Source organism: Episyrphus balteatus, chromosome 1 (assembly GCF_945859705.1).
Source record: "Episyrphus balteatus chromosome 1, idEpiBalt1.1, whole genome shotgun sequence".
Lineage (NCBI taxonomy): Eukaryota > Metazoa > Arthropoda > Insecta > Diptera > Syrphidae > Episyrphus > Episyrphus balteatus.
Window position 1 is genome coordinate 86,665,911 of NC_079134.1, and position 25,419 is coordinate 86,691,329.

Consider the following 25,419-nt stretch of genomic DNA (forward strand, 5'->3'; position numbering starts at 1 on the left):
TCAAAAATTTTATACATTGTCTCAAGAATAGATGTGGCTTAAAAAATTCCCAACAACATCGTATTGTAACGATGAATAACTGAACTACTTTTGAGATAAATGTCTGAACACACTACCTACTACTGCAAAGGTAGACATCTAAAATCGAATGACATATGAGGACTGTTCGCCAAGATCGAACGGCGGACCCATACAAGTGGTGGTCAACACATACTACAAAATTTCCAATTTTGACAACATTTGCTAAAGTCTACCTTTCCTCTCCTGGGACAAGTGTTTACAGTAAAAGACTTTTTTTCGGTGCAGGAATAGTCTACGAAGATAAACGTAATCACTTACTACACAACAAATGCGGAACAAATAGTTTTCATTCACCACACCTTGCCTTTAGTAGATTATAAGTACTAAAATTACAATTTTTTAATAAAACACACATTTTGGTATAATAATTTATGTCTTTTTTCTTCCCCATTTGGTATTCGGTATTCGGCAGAATAGTTTAACTACTACCGAATACCGGAAAAATAGGCCGAATTGGCCGAATACTGAATAGTAGCCGAATGTTCGCGGCATCTCTACTAAAAACATCAATTGTAAGACCTCTACACAAAGGCGATAAGAAAAATGAAATATGTAATTATAAGCCAATATCCATTCTTTCATCGATAGATAAGGTTATTGGAAAAGTGGTGACGAAAAGATTGTACACCTTTCTAGAGAAGTTTAAGCTTTAAGAAAAGAACCAGTTTGGATTCCGAAAAAACAAAGGTATCAACAGGTTTCTTGGAGACTTCACAAATAAGCTATATACAAGTTTGGATAAAATTTTGGATAACCAAAATATTTAACATGAGCTTTAATCAGTCGACATTTTCAAACATGCTAAAAGCATCAATTGTAAGACCTGTTTTTCAAATTCTGCTTTTCATAATTCTACTTTTCAAAATTCCGCAAGCGCGCGCTTTTTAACATTTTCCAAACCCTTTTTTAATTTATTGCAGACTTCTGTAAAATCATCTTTTTGAAAATTTGTCATTTTTTAAATGCGTAGGTATTAATTTTTGTTTTATAAATGAATAAATTTGAAAATATTAAGAAAAGGTTTTTAGTATAAAACATTTCCAAAAATAATTAAACATTTATTAATTTATCAAATAAAGATGAATATTCAAAAATTTGAATAAGAAAAAGAATATTTTGTATCGAACAACATCGGTTCCAATTAGTTTACATATTTTATTTGAAAGAAAGTCAGTATATGGAATTCAAAAAATATTTGCGACACTTAAATAAAAAAAATTAGGAAAGTACCAATGTTGAATTACATTAATGAGGTGTATTTTTCTTTAGCCAGTGCATATACTATAAAAAAAAAAAAACAGAATTGGCAGAATTGTCTCGTCGGTAGTTTTTTTTTTTATTTTTCAAAATTCCATAATTATGTTTCATGCCCGAGTAAAAATAGAAATTGAATTTTTAAAGAAAAAAATCTTGAGCGCCGCACCACCGCTGCACCAACGCCGCCGCCGTTTGCAGGAATTTTCGCCGCACCCACCGCCGCACCACGACTGCAGAACGTTGCACTATTTCATTTTGTATGAAAAATTCGCCGCACAATGATTCATAATTTTGAAATTTGGAAAAAATAAAAAAAAAACCAACGAGAAGATGATTCGAACCCGAGCACTTTCAGTTTGAAGTCCAATGCTTTAACCACTCGACCACCAAGTCAAGTTTGCATGAACTGACAATTTGTTACTTAAGCCAAAATAACATTGAAGACGACTTAAACATTTGTATAAGTACGAGAATAGACTTTTTTCATACAAAATTGAATAGTGCGGACGTGCTGCAGTCGTGGTGCGGCGCGCGCACGGTTGTTCAAAATGACTTATCTCGTTGCAAAAATCATAACTTTTGAACGGATTGGGGTAGCGGTACAATTTTTTTTTAATTTGAAGGAAATTTCCAGGGCTGTGATACCAAAGAATTTAAAGAAAATTGTTTCACAGGGTGTTTAGGAATCATCGGCCGAAAACAGATTTTCTCAAAAAAAAAAATTTTTAAATTAAAATTGGTATGCCATTTTGTAGAAATCATAAGTCACATCTAAAAACAAAATTTCAAAAAAGTACAATGTCCCATTTTCGAAAATTTTATTTTTCTAAAGTTTTTTAAAAATCCAAAAATTATTTTTTTTTAAATTATATTTTTGGCTTATATTTGAGTTATATATGTGCTTCTTCACAAAAAGTTTCGTTGAAATCGAATAAGCCGTTTCGGAGAATATCGGATTTAAAAAAAACGGTTCTATTGCAAATACCGTTAATAATCCATTCGAGTCCATGCATTAAGCCGAATAGGGTATGTGTACCAACCAATTGTTGAGCCAAAACAAAAATATTTAGCTGCGCATGCTTGCGCACTGCCGAGATTTTGTACTTTAAAAAAAAGGCTTGAGAACACGCTTACTTTGGCATAATTGATCCACGTAAACGTTTGGTTATCTGTTAATAGTAATGCTAGCAACGATTTTAAGGTTTATTTTTTAGAAGAAATATTATCCATTGTAACTGCGTTTACAATTTTTTTAAATATTTTTTTATTGGTCAGATATTATTTTTTTAAGGATGTTCCGTTGTTCTTGTCCGTGATAATTTTTGACAAATTTGACGACAAAATGAAGATTTATTTAATATGCTATTAGCTCAGGGAAATTAGTCAAAATATGGGCATGAAATCGCATTTTTCGCGGGACAAAATTTTTTTCATGAAATGCGTTCGGGTGGTTGTCCTTATCATAAAAGTCAATTTGTTGGGATAATTGGAGGTTGGGAACAGCCGCCATCTTGGAAAAGAGATTGGTATCGTTTTTATTGAATAGCTCCATTGTTATTCATTTTAACAAAAAATGACAAAGGTAAGACTTGTTAACAATAAAATTATCTAAGAAATGATATACAAAACAATTCCGTGAGTTGATTAAATAAAATTTTATAGTTGGTCAAAGTGCGGGTTTGTATCGCAGGGTTGGGACAAAATGAAATTTTTTCATATATCTGACGAACTTTTGATTTGTTTGGATAATTCTTCAAGAATGAATTGTAGAACTTATAATTACCTATAAAATGAGCCTACAATCGTTATTGTCACCATCGTATTGTAGAAGTAATCTAACTCCGAATCTCTCCATGTACTAGTCAAAAGTAAGAAAAAAGCTGTTTTTTTGCTAGTATGCCGAGAAAATTTTGGGAGTAGAGGAATAACCAAAATATAAGTACGCAGTTTTGCAGCCATACGCGTGTTAATGTCGATTTCAAAGGTCTGACAACTCTAATTTTGTGCTTTATACGGTTTTTGGGGGGTTAAATAACGTAAGTTTTCCAGTTAATGTGAATGGGCTAAATTTATACTATTTGAAATTATAAATATACAAGCTGATGCTCTATTATTTTTCCTAAATCTGGACACCTCAATCTGGGCTAGGGGATTAATAGAACTCACGATATAAGCTTTTTTAACTAACCATATCAGGCTTTTCAATTCAAATAAACAAACAAAAATCTAAACAAAAAAAGCTTCTTAAACATAATCGTATAAACGGCTTATATATAGTTCTATTGTTCACATCCTCAAGATTGGGGTGTTCAGATTTAGGAAAAATAATAGAGCATCAGCTTGTATATTTATAATTTCAAATAGTATAAATTTAGCCCATTCACATTAACTGGAAAACGTTATTTAACCCCCCAAAAACCGTATAAAGCACAAAATTAGAGTTGTCAGACCTTTGAAATCGACATTAACACGCGTATGGCTGCAAAACTGCGTACTTATATTTTGGTTATTCCTCTACTCCCAAAATTTTCTCGGCCTACTAGCAAAAAAACAGCTTTTTTCTTACTTTTGACTAGTACATGGAGAGATTCGGAGTTAGATTACTTCTACAATACGATGGTGACAATAACGATTGTAGGCTCATTTTATAGGTAATTATAAGTTCTACAATTCATTTTTTGAAGAATTATCCAAACAAATCAAAAGTTCGTCAGATATATGAAAAAATTTCATTTTGTCCCAACCTTGCGATACAAACCCGCACTTTGACCAACTATAAAATTTTATTTAATCAACTCACGGAATTGTTTTGTATATCATTTCTTAGATAATTTTATTGTTAGTAAGTCTTACCTTTGTCATTTTTTGTTGAAATGAATAACAATGGAGCTATTCAATAAAAACGATACCAATCTCTTTTCCAAGATGGCGGCTGTTCCCAACCTCCAATTATCCCAACAAATTGACTTTTATGATAAGGACAACCACCCGAACACATTCCATGAAAAAAATTTTGTCCCGCGAAAAATGCGATTTAAATTACTAATTCCCCTGGGCTATATCCATATCATCAGATCCACTTGTTTCATCTTTAAGATGTTTCATCTTGGAACATTTCAACTGTCAGTTGTGGAAGTGTGTTAAAATTTAAACTCCTCACAAAGTTATTAGTTTTTTGCCCAAATTTCAAATTTAAATTCAAAAATTGTTCGTTTGCAACACAAAAATCATCTACTTAAACAAGGTAAAAAAGTATAGTTTTAAATCAGTGCAAAATAAAATTTTTGCATTGCGGGAATCCTCTATGAACGGCAATAAAAGAAACATAACAGAAACTTCACCGGAACTAAATAACACCACTAAGAAACACAACTCAAATTTTTTGCGAACAAAATGGCAATCGGAAACATGTCTATTGATGATTTCAAAAAACTTCTCAACGAATCAATCTACGAACAAATTAAAGATTTAGCCACTAAACTTGATGTTGCATCCTTATCCTTGGAGATGGATGCACTAAGAACGGAAAACTCACATCTGAGTAAAAAACTATCTGTTATGACGGAACGTTGTGATCTTTTGGAGTCTCAAATCGAAATAATTTCGCGTAAGGCTCACGAAATATGCATGGTGGTACACCTTCCTCTAGACAGAGAAACCGACGCAGTTCAGTAAGCAACACAAACTTGCAGGGGGCTTCTCAAGTTAAAAGAAGGTGAAGATATTCACTTAAAGAAATCACGGGTAATCCAAAACACAGACACCCAAAGGGGAACTGTTTTCTTAGAGCTAGAATCGTCGGATATCGTAGACGAAATAATGTCAGTAAATAGCCAACTAAAAGGAACTGGCATAAGTATATTTCGCGAACAAACTCAAATGTATCGACAAAAAAGACGAGCTCTATTTGAAATTAAAAACAAATTATCACAATTAAACGCTCAAGCAAAAATTATTATCAAAGGTGACAAAATGCAAATCAACAACCACACTTTTATTTACAAATTTGCGCGTGGCCTTATTGTCAAAACTGCAGCTGAGATGACATATATGAACCACATGTTTGGTGACAGTTCACAAGAATATTTTGACTGCAGCGATGGAGTGAAAATAGACCCGGTTGTTGATCGACAAACACCACATATCTCTCAACCGATGACAGCGCCACCAAGGCGTGAATTAATGAACCCTAATAATAATAGAAAACAATAGGAAATCAATGCCGTCTGCCAAAATATAATTAATTTTACTTATTTAAAAATTCTCTTATATAGTATAACAGGTCTCAAAAGCAAACTTTTGCAACCAGATTTTTTTAATTACATTTTAGAATTTGATATTATCTTTCTTATTGAAACCTTTTTAGAGGAAAAAAATGAAAATGAATTTTATAAATATTTTAAAGATTATAAATTAACATTTATTCCAGCAGTTAGATCCAATGTGCATGGGAGAGCTAGCGGAGGCATTTTATGTGGCATCAAAACTAAAATTAATCATTTCGTTCATTGTTAACTTGTTGAAAATAGGCTTGTTGTTAAAATTTCTACCAACCAACGTCAATTCAATATTTTGCCGGTGTACCTTAATTGCAATAGCTGGTTGAATGATTTTGAAAATTTACGCAATTTCTTAAACAATTCTTCGTTGGAAAATGTAATGATTGTCGGTGATCTTAACGCGCGAATTGGTGAATTTCAGAACTCTCCTGCTCATATGTTACTTGATTTGATGATTTTTGATGAGGTGAGAAATTCAAAGGATGAAACCCTTAACAGAAATGGTAGACTTTTAACGGAATTGCTAGAAGATTTTGGGTTGTTTGTATTAAATGGGGTAACAAGCGGTGACAAATATGGCGAACTTACTTTTATCAGCGGTCAAGGGCAATCAGTAATCGGCTATTGTGCAATATCTGGAGAGTGGTGTAAATCAGTTGAAGACTTCCAGGTGCACTTGTCTAGTTTTTCAGCTCACTTGCAACTATTTTTATATACAGCAGACGAACGTAGATATCCCTCGAAAACTCAGATGGTTTGAAAATAAAGCTTCTCGGTACAAATCTCTTTTGAATCAGCATTGCAATCTTCTCCCTCTTCAAGATGAGAGCAATGTTGAACAAATTGAGGAAAGCATTACTAGAGTAATTTACGCTTCAGCTGTATCTACAAGCACTAGCTCTACGCTCAATTTTAAAAATAAATGGTTTGATAAAGACTGTGTTAAACTTCGTAAGCTCTCATTCAAGTACTTGAAACTCTTTAGAAGAACTAACTCGGTTGCGTTTAAAAATATGTACTTACACTCAAACAAAGAATTCAAACAATTATGTCACGAGAAAAAAAGGCTTTATCTAAAAAATCTTGCAATGAACTTGCAGCACTCCAAAAATTCCAAAGAATTTTGGAATAATGTAAGAGAGTTAGGTGGGCAAAGTAGAAGTATGAAGATTTCTCTCGAAGCTGAGACTTTAGCTGCTCATTTTAAAACTCTATTGTCGGAGGAGAATCTTCATACTTTTAGCTTTGCGCTACAAAATGAAGTTGTATTTGAACTAGATTTTCCGATTTCTTGTGAAGAGCTTGATTCAGTTCTGCTGGTTATGAAAAACAATAAGGCCCCGGGTTGTGATGGCATTCCAGTCGAATTCTTTAAAAACGGAACAGTACAACTGAAAAATTATAACGTGGATTATTTCAACAAGATATATAATAATGCTTGCGTTCCTTCTGGTTTTAACAAATCGCTTATTTTTGCAATATTTAAAAAAGACGATGCTTCCCAAGCAGAAAATTATAGGGGAATCTCCATTCTAAATTCTCTCAGAAAGATCTTTGCCACAACTCTTTATGTTAGGCTTTCTACGTGGATAGAAAATTTTAATCGTCTCAGCATTTTTCAAGCAGGGTTTCGTTCCGGGTTTTCAACAATTGACCACATTTTCGCACTAACTAGCATAGCCAGAAAATATATTGAAATGAATAAAAAGTTATATGTTTGTTTTGTAGACTTCAAAGCAGCCTTTGACACAGTCAACAGGCAAGCTTTGATCTACAAACTGGCGTCGCTTGGAATATCCAGAAAGTTCTTGGTAGTATATGCGAAACTATTATCTTCCTCTAGTGCAACCGTGTGGGATGAATCCAAGCTGTCTGAATGGTTCCCAACTTCTGCAGGTGTTCCTCAGGGTTGCATTTTAAGCCCTATACTCTTCGCACTATACATTGACTCCATTTCTGAAATTCTTCCGGGTGGCGTTAGCTTCGCTGGTCAGCTATAAAGGTTCTCCTTTATGCTGATGACTTGGTGTTGCTGGCAGAGAATCCTTCAACTCTGCAACTGCAAATAAACAAACTTCAGGCTTTCTGTGAGACATGGGATCTACATATCAACGTCTTGAAAACAAAAGTTATGGTTTTCGAGAACCGAAGGAGTAGAAGAGTGGAGACTTGGAGACTCAATAACCAGTCGATAGAAGTAGTTCCTGAGTTCAAATACCTTGGCATACTGTTGTCTAGCAACTTAAACTTTCGAAATCATGTGAAAGAAAAAAGTAGAGAAGCAAAGCTGGCACTCAACATAATGTGGCCAAAATTCTTCGCAAACCAAAACATTGATCTGTCCTTAAGGTATAATGTATTCAATGCCACAGTCAACACTTGTATGTGCTACGGGGTGCAGGCATTTGGAGTAGACCCCTTTGAAGATTTCGAAACTGTACAGAGGTACTTTTTCAAGCGTTTATTCCGTCTACCAAACGCTACTCCTACCTACGCAATTCATGTGGAATCAGGTTTGCCACCCATTTATTTGCAAAATCTGAAAGCTCATTCTGTATTTTTAATAAAAGTAATGAAGAGAAGTGAAAATAGTTTACATAGGGCAGTGTTAACTAGGCTATTGCAAACAAATGCGTATCCATTCAGAAATTGGCAACAGCTGGCGTTATCTCATGACATCGATTTATCTTTATCGGAAAATAACGTTAGCGACTGGCAAAATATGTTCGCAAGGGTCATAGCTAAAGAAGATGACAAAATATACGACCAGTTTTTAACAAGAGCGTCCTCATCACCTTCCAGATTTATTTACCGCAACCTTAACCCCCAAATGTTAACTATTGAATGCTATTTCAACACAAAATTTTCGTCAAAAGTTATAAGCACCATATTCAGAGCTAGAGTTGAATTATTAAATTTGAATTTCATGCCACATAGAGTCGATCTTCAGCAAACTTGTGATCTTTGTAACAGGAGAGAGTCTGAAAATATTTACCACTTCATTGCTGTATGCCCAATTTTACAAGAAATCCGAAGATTACATTTCCAAGAAAGTTTTCTGTCCGTAAATAGTCTTTACGAAATATTAAATGGCGCCCGTGGTTGGCTCACCTTGTATAAATATTGCAATCATGCTATGACTTATCGTAATAGTTTTTTGTTAAATTAGTTCTTACAACAAGTCTCTATTCAATTTAAGGGCTGCAAATTATTGCTTTTAATCAAATCTTTATGTTTCAAATCATTAAAATTGTTATTCTTTTTATTTTTTTTTATGTTTTAAATCATTAAAATTACTAGTTTTTTATGTTGCAAATCATTAAAATTGCTCAAACGTTTCTCGCTCTCCCATAATTTAATTAAAAAAAAAAAAAATGTTTTAATTTAAAAAAAACTTAAAAAATTTAAAAAATTTTAAAAAATATTAAAAAATATTAAAAATTTAAAATACCTAATTGAAAATTTAAAAAATTTAAAATTTTAAAATTAAAAATTTAATATTTAATACTTAAAATTTAAAATTATATACAAATTTATTCCTCAAATCTATGTTAATATAAACTTTTGTCTAATATTTTGTGTAATATTTATTTATGTAATTTAATATTTAAATTTATTGTAAATCTTTTTGATACATCTTCTCTTTATATAATTTTATTTATTTTACTGAAATGTCATTTCCGGCAGACGGCAGCATTGTCATGTCCGTATTTTCAATAGAAAAAAATTGTAATTTATCTAATGAATAAAGGAAGAATCTAATCTAATCTAATCTAAATCATCTTTAAGACACGTTAGATCCCAAAAAGAGCTAAAAATATCAAATGTGCAGAGCTGATTAGTCTATCAAATATTAAAAGTGATGATGATGGCAGTGAACTTTTTACTAAAAATTTATAAATTATTGTTTAAGATATTTTATGTATATTTTTACTTGCGATATAGGTACTATATATCTTGCTTTGCATTCGTACAAACAAAAAAGTTGAGATAACACTTTTCCATGGCAGAGAATGCCAAAAAAGTGGGTCCTGGAAATCCGTCTGTTTTTCTGTCTGTATAAGGAGCTACAGCCTAAGCGGATGGACTGATTGACTTCAAATTTGGTATGTAGCATTTTTTGGAGACTCTCCAAAGGGGTTTTTGGAATTAATTTTTTTGGACCAAAAACAACGGTACTTGCCATATACCAATTTCAGTAAAGTTGTAATTACTCAAAAACAGCTCCAAAGATTTTGTTTAAAAAATTCTAATGTAAATTTTAAGACAAGGTCTATCTTTTAATGAAAATTTTTTTTTTTGAAAATAAAATTTTCGAAAACTGGACATTGTATTTTTTGAAATTTTGTGATTTCTACAAAATGGCATACCAATTTTAATTTAAACATTTTTTTTTAAATCTGTTTTCGGCCGATGATTCCTAAACACCCTTTGAAACAATTTTCTTGAAATTCTTTGGTATCACAGCCCTGGAAAAATTGTATCGCTACCTCAATCCGTTCAAAAGTTATGATTTTTGTAACGAGAGAAGTCATTTTGGACAACCGTGCGGCGGTCGTGCAACGAATTTTCCATTCAAAATGAAATAGTGCGGACGTGCTGCAGTCGTGGTGCGGCGGCTTTGGTACAGCGAATTCTTTTCATATTTTTCATTTTATCAAAATGAAACGGTGCTGACGTGCTGCAGCGGTGGTGTGGCGGCTTAGAAATTTTTGATCATAGTGCGGACGTGCTGCAGCGGTGGTGCGGCGGCATAGACATTTTTCATCACAGTGCGGACGTGCTGCAGCGTAGGTGCGGCGGTCAAAAAGTGCTGCGGACGTGGTGCAGCGGTGGTGCGGTGGAATTCCATTTTTACGCGGGTGGTGCGGCAAATTTTTCATACAAAATGAAATAGTTCGGACGTGCTGCAGTCGTGGTGCGGCGGTCGTGCACCGATTTTTCATTCAAAATGAAATAGTGCGGACGTGCTGCAGTCGTGGTGCGGCGGTGGGTGCGGCGAAAATTCCTGCAAACGGCGGCGGCGGTGGTGCAGCGATGGTGCGGCGCTCAAGATTTTTTTCTTTAAAAATTCAATTTCTATTTTTACTCGGGTCATTGAAGTAAAAAATCGTACACTTTTGGCTAGGTATGCGTGAAAACACCGGGGCTACACAGTGTGTGTTTTTCACATTTATTCACGAATACAAAAGAGATTACAACAACACGAAATAAACAAATGGGTTTTGGGGGATAAAACTTACGAAAGTTCCCATCTCCTTTGGGTATCTCTGTTGGAGTTTATTTTTGTGTTTTTTTTTTTAACTAAAAGTTAACTAATTTGAGAAATAAACCCCGTAAAATAAGCTTAAATTCAATTTATTAAAACATTTATTTAAATAACAGGGTTATCACCGAAGATGTTTCAAGTGCCTTCAATGTAATCGAACATTGGATTCTACCATGCACTGTGATGGTCCTGATAAGGAGATTTACTGTAGAGGTAGAAAAAACACATACAAATATATGTTTTTACATAAACGTATTTGTGTTTAATTGTGCATTCGTTAATTTCTTTTCTGTCACTTGATTAAAATTCTATGTTTTCTATGTTTTTTTATAAATGTGCAATGCTCTTTTATCCTATGTTTTTACTTTTATAAATTTAAGGTAGGTATAACTCTGTATTCTAAGATTCTTTAAATATTTTGGAGCAACGATATACATACAAGGTAAACTTCCATATCCTCTTTTATTTTTTATAGCAATGGCACAAGGAGTGTTTCAAATGTGGAACATGCAGCAAAGGACTTGATTCTGTCAACTGTTGTGAAGCTCCAGACAAGAACATTTACTGCAAATGTACGTATAATATTTTTTATATATTTTTTATTTGACATTAGTTAAGAGCAGTGCAAAGAAAAATGCCTTAACAACAAACTTGGGGCCGAATTACGACGATTACTATCATACACTTTCGTACTGACGCTATATGTCTCTATATTTTTCTATTGATTAAATAGAGAGTCAGAGCGTACGTCAGAGCGTAAACGCGTAAAATATATAACAAAAATCTGACCCTTACTTCCGCCGTCGTCGCAGTGCATCTGCGTCTTCGGTATTCGGCATGATTATAACAAAAAAAAAAACGGGTGGAATCAGCTAGAGTGATTATCACATTTAAATGACTTTTTCTCGTGTAAGCTATTTTGGTTTTTCACTCTCATCACTTTAATAAAAAAATATATTTATATTTTTGTTTTCCAAGACAAAAATTAAAATTTAGATTACTTGGTGCGACACTGAAAATATACCCGACAAAAAACATATTGTAGACTGTTCGTATGGTTGAATAATGCATAGATACAAATATTTAAGACCCTCCATTTTTTTTTTTTTTATTTACAAAAAGCCATGTTTACAGACTATGAGGTAATCTATCAATATCTCAGTAATTTTTTTAACAATTCTCAATATGTTATATGTTTTTGGAAAGAGGGTTCTCAAACCTTTTAAATGATGTATATGTAAGTCTTAGGGTGGGTCAAAAAAATCGAAATCCGTTTTTTCGTCGTCCGCTTCACAATTTTCTATTTTTGCATCAAGCTTCTACTAAAAAAATCAGTTTTTTATTAATTGACTTTTTATCTAATTTTTTACATATTCTTGTAGAAAATTGAACGCTCTACAAAAAAGGCCTTATACACTTCTTTCAATTGTGCCCTTAATTGAATCATTTATTTTCAAAACATAATAAGTCCACTTTTTTTCAAAATTGTTTTTTTTTGCTAAATTGTTACTCTAGGGATAACCACGTCTATCTTCAAAATAATGAAGTATCTACTCCATCTTCACTCAGTCACAAAAGTAAGTATACACCCCTAACTTTGTTTAACCAAGACCTCAAAAAAAAGAATCTAACACATTTTCGAAAAAAAATTAAATGTGGTTTTATTTCATTAATCATTGCCTACATATTTACAGAAAAAAATTTGTCAAATAATCAATACTAAATGAAAAAGTAAAAAGTAAAAGTGCATTACAAAAGTAAGTATACAGAGAAGAAAAAACTATGAAAATCGATGTTAAAAGTATAAATATCTAAATTTTTTTGGGAATTAATATATTTTAGGCTACCCCCTAGACTTGACGAGGTCAAACTCACTTGAAGGCATTGATTTTACTAGATTTTTTGCAACTTTTGGGCCGAATCTTTTCCACTCTTCCTAAAAGACTCGTTTCAGCTAATCCTTTGAATGCTTCCTTGCTTTTCTCACCAAATGGTCCAACACATGCTAAATAGTATCCAAATCGAGTGACTGCGGGACGTTTGGATCTGGTTTTGAAAGTTTTTGATCAAAAATTCACTCAAAAATACCGAGTTTTGCTTAGGGCCGTTACCTTTATTGAAGATAATCAATCCATCTTAGCCTAATTATTCGACACTCTGGTGCAGGTTTGTCTATAAAATATCTAAAAAACAATACCCATCCATTGTTTACTCAAGGAGGCCAAATAACCCACACTGAAAGCTATAAGCAAAAACCCCCATACCATAAACGAATCACTGCAGTTTTTACCAGTACCAGCTTTTTGATGGGATTTTGTTACTTTTGTATCTTTCTCCAAATTTTACCAGGTCCATCTAAGCAGTACACTTCGTCTTACGTGCATATGAGTTATGGATGTGCCAATATTTCTAGAAAACCGAGAAAAGAAGTAGATCCGAAAAGAAAGGAAGGTACTGGTAAAAACGGCAGTGATTCGTTTATGGTATGGGGGTTTTTTCTTATAGCTTTTGGTGTGGGTTACTTGGTCTCCTTGAGGAAACAATGGATGGGTATTCTTTTTTAGATATTTTATAGATAAACCTGCACCAGAGTGTCGAATAATTAGGCTAAGATGGATTGATTATCTTCAATAAAGGTAACGACCCTAAGCAAAACTCGGTCTTTTTGAGTGAATTTTTGATGAAAAACTTTCAAATCCAGATCCAAAGGCCCCACTCGATTTGGATACTATTTACCATATGTGAGACCATTTGATGAGAAAAGTAAGGAATCATTCAAAGGATTCGCTGAAACGAGTCTTATAGGAAGAGTGGATAAGATTCGGCCCAAATGTTGCAAAAAATCTGGTAAAATTAATGCCTTCAAGTGAGTTTGACCTCGTCAAGTCTAGGGGGTAGCCTAAAATATATTAATTCCCAAAAAAATTTAGATATTTATACTTTCAACATCGATTTTCATAGTTTTTTCTTCTCTGTATGCTTACTTTTGTAATGCGAAATTTTGTACTGTGTTTAGGTGTTTGTCACTTTTTCATTTAGTATTGATTATTTGACAAATTTTTTTTTGTAAATATGTAGGCAATGGTTAATGAAATAAAACCACATTTAATTTTTTTTCGAAAATGTGTTAGATTCTTTTTTTTGAGGTCTTTAAACTAATTAATAAAAAACTGAAAATTACGAAGCGGAGCACCTTCCCATTAAAATAAAGAGCTCATATTTGGTGTGTTTATTCTAGTAGTAGGTACAGGTAAAATAGTAGGGGAGAGTGCCATATCTTGAAACCCAAAATACATAACTAAATGAAACAACGCGCATATTGATAAGTGGACATTTGGCTACCATTAAATACTTATTTTTTCCCAACTTTCTACTTTCTCTGGCTGTATGCTGTGAAAAAGAGATGAAAGTCGAATGTTACAATCGTCCTTTTCGTTGTTTCGATTGTAACACAAGTATCTTATTTGGAAAAAAAAAATATGTACAAACATGTACCTAATGTAATCAGCGTTGACCTTGAGATACATCAAATTCAATTTGGTTTCAGCTCAGGTATTAAATATAAACTTATATGAACTAAGAAATTCACTTTAAATACAATATTATCGCTTATAGGAGGGAAAAATAATTAAAATCATGATTCAATTTTCAATTTAAAATCAAAAAAGATAAATTATAAATATAAAATCAGCATTATAACATGTTGCAAACGTACACACAAAAATAGAAATTTAGAGAAATTTCGCATTTTTAAATTTAGTTGGCACAGTTCATAACTTAGACGTTTGGATTTTTGTGAGTGCATTCAGGACTTAATTGCGCAGAATTCTGCATTTAAAAATCAACGTATACAGTTACAGTCTTTTGTTAGAATCCAGTGTTACAATCGGGACAGGTTACTTTCGTACCCACTCTCCCCTACATAAAATCAAGAAATAAAAAAAAAAATTGTTACACTCATGAAACTTGGCAAAAAGTTTGCTTTTGGGATAAGAACCAAGTACAAAAAAGTCTATACAAAAAGTTGGGTGGAAGGGAAAATAAAGTCAATACGATTGCTCTAAGAAAAGTTATTGCCTATTGAAAACAAGGGTGCTTGTTTTTTGACTTCAACAAGTAAAATATAACCGAAACCCATGTGAAAAACATACTACACTGATAAAATTCGGGATGAAGGTTTTAGATAAAGCAGGGACAAAGGATTCATAAAGTTCTTAAAATTATTTTTGTTGAAAGGGTGTTTTTTTGATGGGTTAAGTTGTGTGTGAGGAAGGTAAATAAATAAATAAATAAACAGCTGACTTAAATTTTATTAATTTTTAAAACTTGGTGTAAATGTTTTGGTTGGTATAAGAATTAAGAATCTATAAAGTGTACAAAATTATCTTGAGTGGAAGGGTGTTTTTTTTAAGAAATGATGAAATTCGGAATTAGTAGGTACCACAAAAATCCGCGATAAGTCCGATAAAATCAATGATATAAATGGTACCCTTACAAAATTCATAAAATATGTTCTCTTTTTCATGGGAATTACGAATAATGTAAGTCTATACATTTTTTTTATGTGAAAGGGTGTTTTTTTTAGAAGTAAAGAAAATATGGGTATATTTGAAAAAGTGTGTGATATAAGAGTAATATTAGTGGTACCCTATTGAAATTTAGTAATTATGTTACTTTTAAGATAAGAAACAAGAATCTAAAGTGTCTTTACAAATATCATGGTTGAAAGGGTGTTTTTTGAGTGAAAACAAAAATAATGGGTCACACTAATGAAATTTGGTAAAAACATTGATTTTGGGATAGAAAGCAAGAATAAAGAGTTTTCATTAAGTTGTTAAGTATCATAACAGCTGACTTAAATTTTATTAATTTTTAAAACTTGGTGTAAATGTTTTGGTTGGTATAAGAATTAAGAATCTATAAAGTGTACAAAATTATCTTGAGTAAAAGGGTGCACTGGCCAACCAAATTAAACTTTTTTTGCCACAAGAACCAAAATATAGGGGAAGGTGACGTCTACAAATTTCACTGATCAAATTTACCCGGGTAAAATGGCACACTGTCCAAACATACGTGATTTTAAATGCAAAATTGAGTCAAAGGTCTTCTTTTCCATTTTTTTGGAACAAGTGGTGCTTAATCCCCCCAGATATCTTTCATCGAGTCATTCAAAACCTAGTCCATGTTGGTTGTTCGTCTCGTTTTTGTAGTTTTTGCAACTTTGAGTGTTTTGGATGCTTTTTTCCAGGCTTTCCTCAGTCCAGGACTTCCTCTCTGTACATCGTTCATAAATAGCAACTATTTTCACTTTTAAAAAATGAAAATGTGAAAAAAAATTTAAAATGACATGTGAAATAGGTATGCCATTTTACCCGAGCACTAAGTAGGCCATTTTGCCCATTTTGAGTTTTTTCAATTTAATTTTTACACCAAAAAATTTAAAATCGTTTTAAACCAACTTATTTCAGTAAATTAATAAGAAATACTTCATGCGTACACACATTAACTTCTTTTTCCAAAATACAATGTTTTTTTATACTTTTTTTTTGCAAAAAAAATTTCACAAAATTTTAACGAGTGTACTTTTTGATGTGGATAGAGACAGTTTGATCTGTCAAATTTCAAATAATGGCTTGAAGTTCCTGAAATTTCGTATATGATGGTTTTGCCAGATAAACTAAAGAATCGCTCTCATAAAACTTTCTAATTATTTTAGATTCTACGATTTCTAGCAAGGGGGCCATTTTACCTTGGGGTGCCATTTTAGGCCACTTTCCCCTACTTTTCTAGAGGTTTTTGGGTTGCTGAACTCGAATCCACAATCAGAAAAATTCTATTGGCCTCCGTTCTTGAAATATTACCATTATAAGATGCAAACAAATGTTTTTTTTTATAACGGTTATATTTCAAGAACGGAAGCTAAAAGAATTTTTCTGATTGTAGATTCGAGTTGAGCGACCCAAAAACCTCTAGAAAAGTATATTTTGGTTCTTGTGGCAAAAATTGTATGCCCAGGGACTTAAACTTGAAATTAAATTTAGTTTCTCTTTGGCTTACTAACTGAAACTTAAGATATCTCGAGCAATAAAAGAGATATCGGGAAAATTTGAACAGTTTTTGAAAGAAGAATATCTGTTCTTATAATCACTGGTACAAATTTGTTTATAATGAACTACCCCACATAAACTTAGAAGCTCGAAAACAGCCAAAATGACATTTCTTAGCATTTTATAACGGTGGTATCTCAAAAACGGAGGCCAATCAAATTTTTCTGACATCAGATTCGAGTTCAGCACGTCAAAAACCTCTAGAAAAACATATTTTGGTTCTTGTGGCAAAAAAAAAGTTCAATTTTGTTGACCAGTGTTATTTTTATAGAGTAAATCTTCTTAAGATTTGAGTGACAAATTCATTTTAGTTTTCATCTTGGCACTAGAACGAAAATTGCTATCAATATTTTTATGGCAGGTTGGTTCAGGTGGTAAGGTGTGCGACTCATGATTTAAAGGCCCCAGTTCGATTCCCGGCCTGGTCATCTTTTTTTTTCCTCTTAAAACCCTACAAGTGCAGATTTTTTAACAATAAGGAAAACACGATTGTTTTAATAAGGTTTCCTTCTTGGATGAAAACCATAGAGAAATCTTATTGTTTTTGTTCTATTTTATGTGGTCTATTTTTCTCTGTGTAAAGTATCTATAAAAATATCATGGTTCAAAGGGTGTTTTTTTGAGTGAAAACAAAAATAATAGGTCACCCTAATGAAATTTGGTAAAAACATTGATTTTGGGATAGAAAGCAAGAATAAAGAGTTTTCATAAAAAAAAAATTGGTGAAAGGGTGTTTTTTTCGAAGAGACAGTAAAATCTGCAATTGGTCCCAAAAAGCCAATGATTCGCGTAAAACGTGTAAGAACTTATCTATAAATGTTTAATTTGTCATCAAAACCATAAATAAATGAAACATTTTTACCAATTTTCATTGGTGTAACAATTTTTTCCCATTTTTTGTGGTACTAATTCCGAATTATAAATCATTTCTTAAAAAAAAAACACCCTTTCACTCAAGATAATTTTGTACACTTTATAGATTCTTAATTCTTATACCAACCAAAACATTTACACCAAGTTTTAAAAATTAATAAAATTTAAGTCAGCTGTTATGATACCTTCCTCACACACAACTTAACCCATTAAAAAAACACCCTTTCAACAAAAATAATTTTAAGAACTTTATGAATCCTTTGTCCCTGCTTTATCTTAAACCTTTATCCCGAATTTCATCAGTGTAGCATGTTTTTTACATGGGTTTCGGTTATATTTTACTTGTTGAAGTCAAAAAACAAGCGCCCTTGTTTTCAATAGGCAATAACTTTTCTTAGAGCAATCGTATTGACTTTATTTTTACGAAGTTCAGCAACCCAAAAACCTTCGGAAAAGTATATTTTGGTTCTTGTGGCAAAAAAAGTTTAATTTGGTTGGCATGTGTTGTTTCTGATTCAAAGACCGCTACATAAATATTAAATATCTCGGGCTTTAAAAGAATAAAACCAGTTCTTATAGGCACCGTTACAAATTAATTCACAATGAACTACACCACATAAAAACATAGCCTCGAAAACAGCCAAATTGACGTTTTTTGACATTTTCTAACGGTAATATTTCAAAAACGGAAGCCAATAACAATTTTTTGACTTCAGATTCGAGTTCAGCACATCAAAAACTACTAGAAAAGTATATATGGGTTGTTGTGGCAAAAACCTTGTTGACCAGTGTTTTTTAAAATTATGTGGATTAATTTACCCAAAGAAGAAAAACACAACACTGTTCTATAATATGATGGTGTACAGAAGAGAGAGAGTTTATTGAATTACAAGTTTGACAGTTCATATATTACTCCGAATATAGAGTTGAATTGAATTGAATTAAGGCTATATACATACTACAAATAATGGAACACTAATAATCAAAAATATAGTTTCAACAGCCTCACTAGTGTTTCAATTATTTTTCTATTTAAATTTAAAAAAAAAGAAGAAAAATATGCAATTATTAAAAAATGAAATTATTAATTGATTAATCTTTAATTAGCTTATAATTAATTTCCTAATCCAAATTCTGAAATAAATTTATTTAACTTCATAAAGTTCACTGATTTTGTTAGGATTCAAAACGCTTTAGCCATAGTGCTTCTTGGATGGCCGAAACCATTGACATAAATTCAGCCTCGGTTGAAGATAAGGCAATAGTAGGTTGACGACATGTGGCCCATGAAATTGCTCCACCGTGCACTCGAAACACATAGCCAGTGGATGATCGTCGCTTGTCGAGATCCCCAGCCCAATCTGCATCACAAAAGTCTGTCATGACGTCATCTTCCTTAACTTTAAATATACCTAAGTTTGTAGTCGATGGTGCCCTTTAGATATCGCAACACTCTTTTTACTGCCACCCATTGTGCTTTTCCATAATTAATGTTGTATCTGCTGAGGACGCTTACCGCAAAACAAATATCGGGTCGACTAATTTGTGCAGCATACATAATGCATCCAACTGCTTCCTGATACGGAACGTTGACCATTTCTTGATGATCTTCTTTTGTTTTCGGACACATCTCTTCCGAAAGCTTTTGGTTTGGGACCATTGGAGTGCTCACGGGATTACTGTTCTCCATGTAAAAAGGTTTTATAACACTTGAAATGTAATGATGTTGATCGATGGACAGTCATTCGTATTCGTTGTGAACAATGTTCATGCCGAGCAATGACGTTGCATCACCTAAATCTTTCATATGGAAATGTGTCGATAAATCCTCTTTCAATTTCGTACTTTTCAACCATCATCGCTTTGCTTGAAAATATCATAATGTCGTCAACCCAAACGGCAAGAATGATTGTGTTTTGATACGAATGCTTAAAGTAGATGCACTGGTCAGTGGCTGCTCGCTTAAACTTCAATTCTCGTACCACTAGCGACTAGACTGCTTCAACCCATAAAGTGCCCGTTTAAAACGACAAACCCTTCCCGAATCATCACCTACACCCTGGTTGACGCATGTAAATTTCTTCCGCAAGCTCGCCTTAAAGAAACGCCGTCACTGCATCCATTTGATTTATAATCATTTTATACTTGACTGCCATCGCTAACAGAAACCGGATCGGCGAATAACGCGCCACAGGCGAATATGTTCCATCGTAATCAATGCTTCTCACTTGGCTGTAGCCTTTAATGACAAGCCGGGCTTTATACCATTCGATTACTCCTGAATAACTCCTTTTAATCTTGAAAACCCAACTACTATCTAGCTTTTCGCCCTGGAGGCAATTCACATAGCTCCCAAGTATCGTTAGCTTTCAGCGAATCGTACTCATCCTCCATTGCTTGGATCCATTGCATTTTTGCCTCACAGTTTCTGGCTTCTTGATAGGACTTAGATTCACTGACGTCTGACGTAGCAGCTGCTAACATAGCGTACAAACTCTGAACCTTTGAACCAACAGTATTCACGCTGCTGGTGACTGGACATGGAACAACTGATAACTCACTCACTGCAACATCAAAATCAGTTTCAGTGACAGATGAATATGAAGGACTCAAACTGTCTATCGCCTCACTTGATTCTTTATATTCGTTGTCATCATTGATTTCGATTACAGAAGAACTTTTAGAAACTGAAGCAGTTATACCAACGACATCATCTGAATCTTTTTCCTTAATCAGAGGTATGTTTTGAAATGCCTCACTTAAATCATCATCTGAGTCACTTTCATCACTCGTATCGTCGCTAGGAACAAATTCATCAAAAACTTCGTCTTACTCGTTCGAGGCCCTTAGTAACGAAGAAGTGCTACCCAATGATTTTGCTATTACGTTTTGTTCCCTGACTTCAATAAAAGTAACATCCGTGATAACCTTTTGAGATTTAGAGCGGAATTTATAGTCGTTACTCAAGTTAAGATTTTTCTCAACTCCAGTAAGTTGAAAAATATTTCAAGCAGTCGCTCAAGGGAATTGAAAATAGGGCTGTCACTTGAGTAAAGAAAAATCTTGTGTTAAGGAAAATTTTTTCTCAAACTCGAAAATTTGACTGATTTGAATTAACTGTCATAAAAAATAAACATTTTTTTTAATAATTCGCCTTCGGTTTGATTTGTCGCAATTAAACAACATTAAGAAATAAATAAACTCAAACAAATATTCGCGATTCATTTATTTTATTATAAAATTAGTACAAATTTCAATTGTTAAATACAAAAAAAAACAAAGGCTCGCAATGACACTTGCGTTTTAATGTCAGTTGACTGAAAAAAACTTAAGCGTTTCCTCAAGAAAAAAAGCCTCCTCAGAAGTTCACTTGAGAAAAATTTCGACTCCAGTGAAGATTATGAATAAGGATTCGCTTGAGCGAGTGCATAAGATATTTCTCAACTTGAGTGACCACTATGAATTCCGCTCTTAGTTTCATAGAGTCGATAACCTTTCGATTCCTCGCTATACCCGACCATGATACATTCAGTAGCTTTTGGCGATAATTTGTTGCGCTGAACTTTTGGTATGTGTGCCAAGGCTTTGCAGCCAAAAACTCGAAGAATAGATAAATCAGGCTTCATATTTTTCCTCCTCTCCTCAAGTGTGACATATCCTATAGGTCGACAAGTAATTCGATTTATCAAAAATGCTGCTGTGATTGCAGACTCAGCCCAAAAACTGCTACTCAACTCACTATCGAATAACATACAACAAACATTTTGCTCAGGTGTATGTGGTACTGTACGTTGATGTAAAATTCCATGGGAAACTGTGTATTTGCTAAACTCTTTATTACAGTACTCTGTACCATTGTCAGTGCGAAGGCATTTGATTGTGCAACCATGCTTATTCTCAACCAGATCTTTGAATTTCTTAAAAATATTGAAAACCTCATTTTTGTTCTTCATTCTATATAAAAACACCTTCCGACTAATATCATCAATGAAGGTGATGAAATATTTTGCCCCACCAACTCTAGAACCTTAGTTGCATGATTTTCACTTGTTTTGAATGATGAACGAACCTGTTTCCACAAACACAATTCTCATCAGTACATTCAAAGAACTCAACACCAGTTACTGCCTCCTTCATCTTATGTAAGCTGGCATCACATGAATGTCCAAGTCGTAGGTGCAACAAGTGCTTGTCAACAGCGACCATTGTCACTGGAGTCACTGGAAAATTCTACAACTGTCTTTTTATCAAATACTAATGTGTTATCATGCTTAGCCATCTGACTAACCGACATCAAATTTGCACATTATGTCTGGTTTATGCAGAGCACCTTTCACTAGTATGGAGTTACTATAGAACGAACTGTCGCTTCCAACACGTATTTTAATACATATCCCCCGTTTGTTCAACATGTAGATGAGAATTGTCACCCACAACAATTTCCCGTTTTTGAGATTGCATGCACGTGCACCCAACATATTAACATTGTTCATGGTCATGTGAGCTGAAGCTCCAGAATCGATGAACCAATCCTCTGAAGTTTTATTTTGTTGGTTAGAGCAGCGTTTTTTGTGCTTTTTCTTTTTGTTGGGACATTTGCTGGCGAAATGACCAACTTCATCACAAACGTAGCACGTCACTTGTCTGCTCCCCTTTGTTTTTTGGATCTGATGTTTCTTACGAACGCAGCATCAAGGCTTTCCTCCCTAAAAGTAACTTCTTGCAATAGACGATTTTGAACATAGTCTAAAGTTAATTTGTCCTTTGAGTTTTCAATGGCCATGACCATAGGACGATAATCATCAGGCAAACCCGCCAACATGAGAGCTGCCACCACCTCGTCACCAATTTCTAACCCAGCTTTTTTAACTTTCATAGAAATTAGAACCATCTTATGGACATACTCTTTATTGAACTCCAGTCCAATTGCCTAAGACCAACCATTTGTTTCAACAAATCTACCCGACGCACAGTTTGGGATTTCGCGAATTTAGCGGAATTTAATTCGAAAAATGACTTGTCTTGTTTGATGCCAAAACCTATTTTTCTTAAAGCTATTAGATTGTAGAAAGTGATAACAAAAGCATTGTTAGGTGTTAGGTTAGGTTAGGTTGAACGGGGTGATAATCCGACAAGTCGAGTTATCCCACTCGGATCTCGATGGATCCATTGTGATCCCCAGGGTTAGGGTGGGCAGGAGTGAGGATGGGTAAGGGAAGGGTTAAGGGAATTACGGGTTGGAGTTAGTGTTGTGGGCCTCCCTGAACCATCCTGAAATTTGGATAAATTTCATTATGTTTTTCAGTGGCAAGGACGAGACGTCATCTAACTCATCGAAGAAGTAATCTCCGAGAGTTGTTTTCCTACTTTTTGCTAAGCTGGGGCATTCACAAAGGAAGTGGTATGAGCCCTCCTCCGCCTCTTCGTCTTGACACCCTCTACATAAGTCTGATGAGACAATACCCATCCTACTCATGTGGGTTCCCATTGAGTTGTGACCCGTAAGGATACCAATCAATAGGGACAACTGAGGCCTGCTTAGCTTAAGTATGGTTTCAGTTTTGTTCTTAGAAATGGTCGGCCACAGATTTCTTGAAACACGACAGGTTTCAAGAGCTGACCATCTATCGTTTGCAGAGTTCAAGAAGCTTTGCTTTATTCTGCTTTTTTCGTGTTCCATTGGCATAAGCACCCATGAAGCTGTTTGGCACGGATCAAGTGTTGATCCTGTTTTGGCCAATTCATCTGCCCTTTCATTCCCCTGTATATCACGATGTCCTGGGACCCATCGAAGGGTAACTATGTTCGTTGTGTTTAGGGACCTTAGTGCCTTGCGACACTGGTCAACTAGTTTGGACTTCGTGACAATAGAGGAAATGGCTTTAATTGCTGCCTGGCTGTCTATAAAGATATCAATATTTTTGTTCATTAAATTGAGTGCGGAGAGTATGTTTGCTGCTTCGCAAACTGCAAAAACTTCCGCTTGAAAAACACTACAGAAGTCAGGGAGTTTCAGTGATTTGTTTATGGGAGGGTTATCTGAAAAGATGCCTGACCCTACGCCTAGGTCTGATTTAGACCCGTCAGTGAAAACCGAGACATTATCTGTAATAATGACCCTGTTTGACTCCCAGAGTTCCCTTGTAGGGAAGTCTGTAAGCGCTACTGGGTTGAAATCATTGAATGGAAGATTATAGTCAGTTTGAATGTTACTTGCAACATAGTTCAATATTGTTTTATGACCCAAGAGGCCCCCTTTCCAGTACTTGCCCTCCTTCAAACGAAGGGCACTTATGGCCGCCGATTCCTTTGTAAAAAGGTCGATGGGGGCAAGTGAAAGGAATGTTTCTAGGGCTGATGTGGGTGTAGTTCTCATGGCACTAGTGGTACCTATACACGCGAGTCTTTGAATTTTGGTCATAATTTTAAGGTTGACTGTTTTATCTAGGGCTGGCCACCAGACCAGGCATGCATACGTCAGAATAGGCCTTATAATGGCTGTATACATCCAATGAATCGTTTTGGGATTGGGCCCCCATTTTTTACCAAAAATTCTACTACAGGTGTAAAAGGCAATAGAAGCTTTCTTTTCACGTTCCTTTATATTTTCTTTCCAATTAAGTTTTCTATCAATTATCAACCCAAGATATTTGGCTTTACCAGTGATGGTAAGAGGAGTCCCATTTATTGTGGGAGGGTTAATATTTGGGATATTTCTTTTCCTAGTAAATAATACTAGTTCTGTTTTAAGTGGGTTTACATTGAGACCGCAGCCTGAGGCCCAGTTGTTGAGCTTGTTAAGGGCTGTTTGAAGAAGATCTCGCAGGGTCGGAACAAATTTGCCCGAGGCCATGATGATAATGTCGTCGGCATAAGCCACAACTTTAACACCGTTTTGGCTAAGCTTGGTTAAGATCTGGTTAACAACTAAGAGCCAGAGTAGGGGTGATAGGACTCCTCCTTGTGGAGTTCCCCTACAAGTTCTTACCTTCAGCTTGCTGCTACCCATTTCTGCATTTACAAGTCTAGTTTGAAGCATCGAATCAATCCAGTTTGACAGATTTGAATCGACACCGCTGGTGTCTAGGGCTTGCCGTATGGCTGCATTTTCAACATTGTTGAAGGCCCCTTCAATGTCTAGGAATGCTCCCAGAGTGAATTCTTTGTGGTGGATTGAATGTTCGATCGTACCCACAACTTCATGTAATGCCGTCTCAACATATTTGCCCTTCATATATGCATGTTGGGCCTGTGAGAGAACATTGTCGTCGATTTTAAACCGAATGTGCGTTTCAATTAGTCTTTCTAAGGTCTTTAAAAGAAAGGAAGATAGGCTAATCGGCCTGAAGTCTTTAGGTTCCGTGTGGGAAGGCTTACCAGCTTTGGGAATGAAGATTACTTTAACTTCTCTCCAACTAGAGGGAACATAAGTTGTGTTTAAACAACCTCTAAAAATGTCCGTAAGGATTGGGACTAACAAGTCTTTAGAGCTTTGTAACATGATTGGAATTATTCCATCAGGCCCTGGAGACTTGAAAGCTGAGAAAGAATC

General features: G+C 34.4%; 1 protein-coding gene across 8 annotated transcripts in view; it reads left to right on the plus strand.

Moving 5' to 3' along the window:
* Positions 1–25,419, plus strand: part of LOC129906893 (muscle LIM protein Mlp84B-like) — a 387,782-nt gene that overhangs the window by 115,102 nt on the left and 247,261 nt on the right. For 4 of the 8 annotated variants that reach the window (XM_055982880.1, XM_055982886.1, XM_055982882.1 and 1 more), the window contains exon 5: positions 11,004–11,100. In XM_055982880.1, the coding sequence (XP_055838855.1) occupies positions 11,004–11,100 (97 nt within the window). Of the gene's footprint in view, positions 1–11,003; positions 11,101–11,362; positions 11,460–25,419 lie in introns of all 8 variants that reach the window. The other 4 variants (XM_055982883.1, XM_055982887.1, XM_055982885.1 and 1 more) reach the window with 2 other exon arrangements.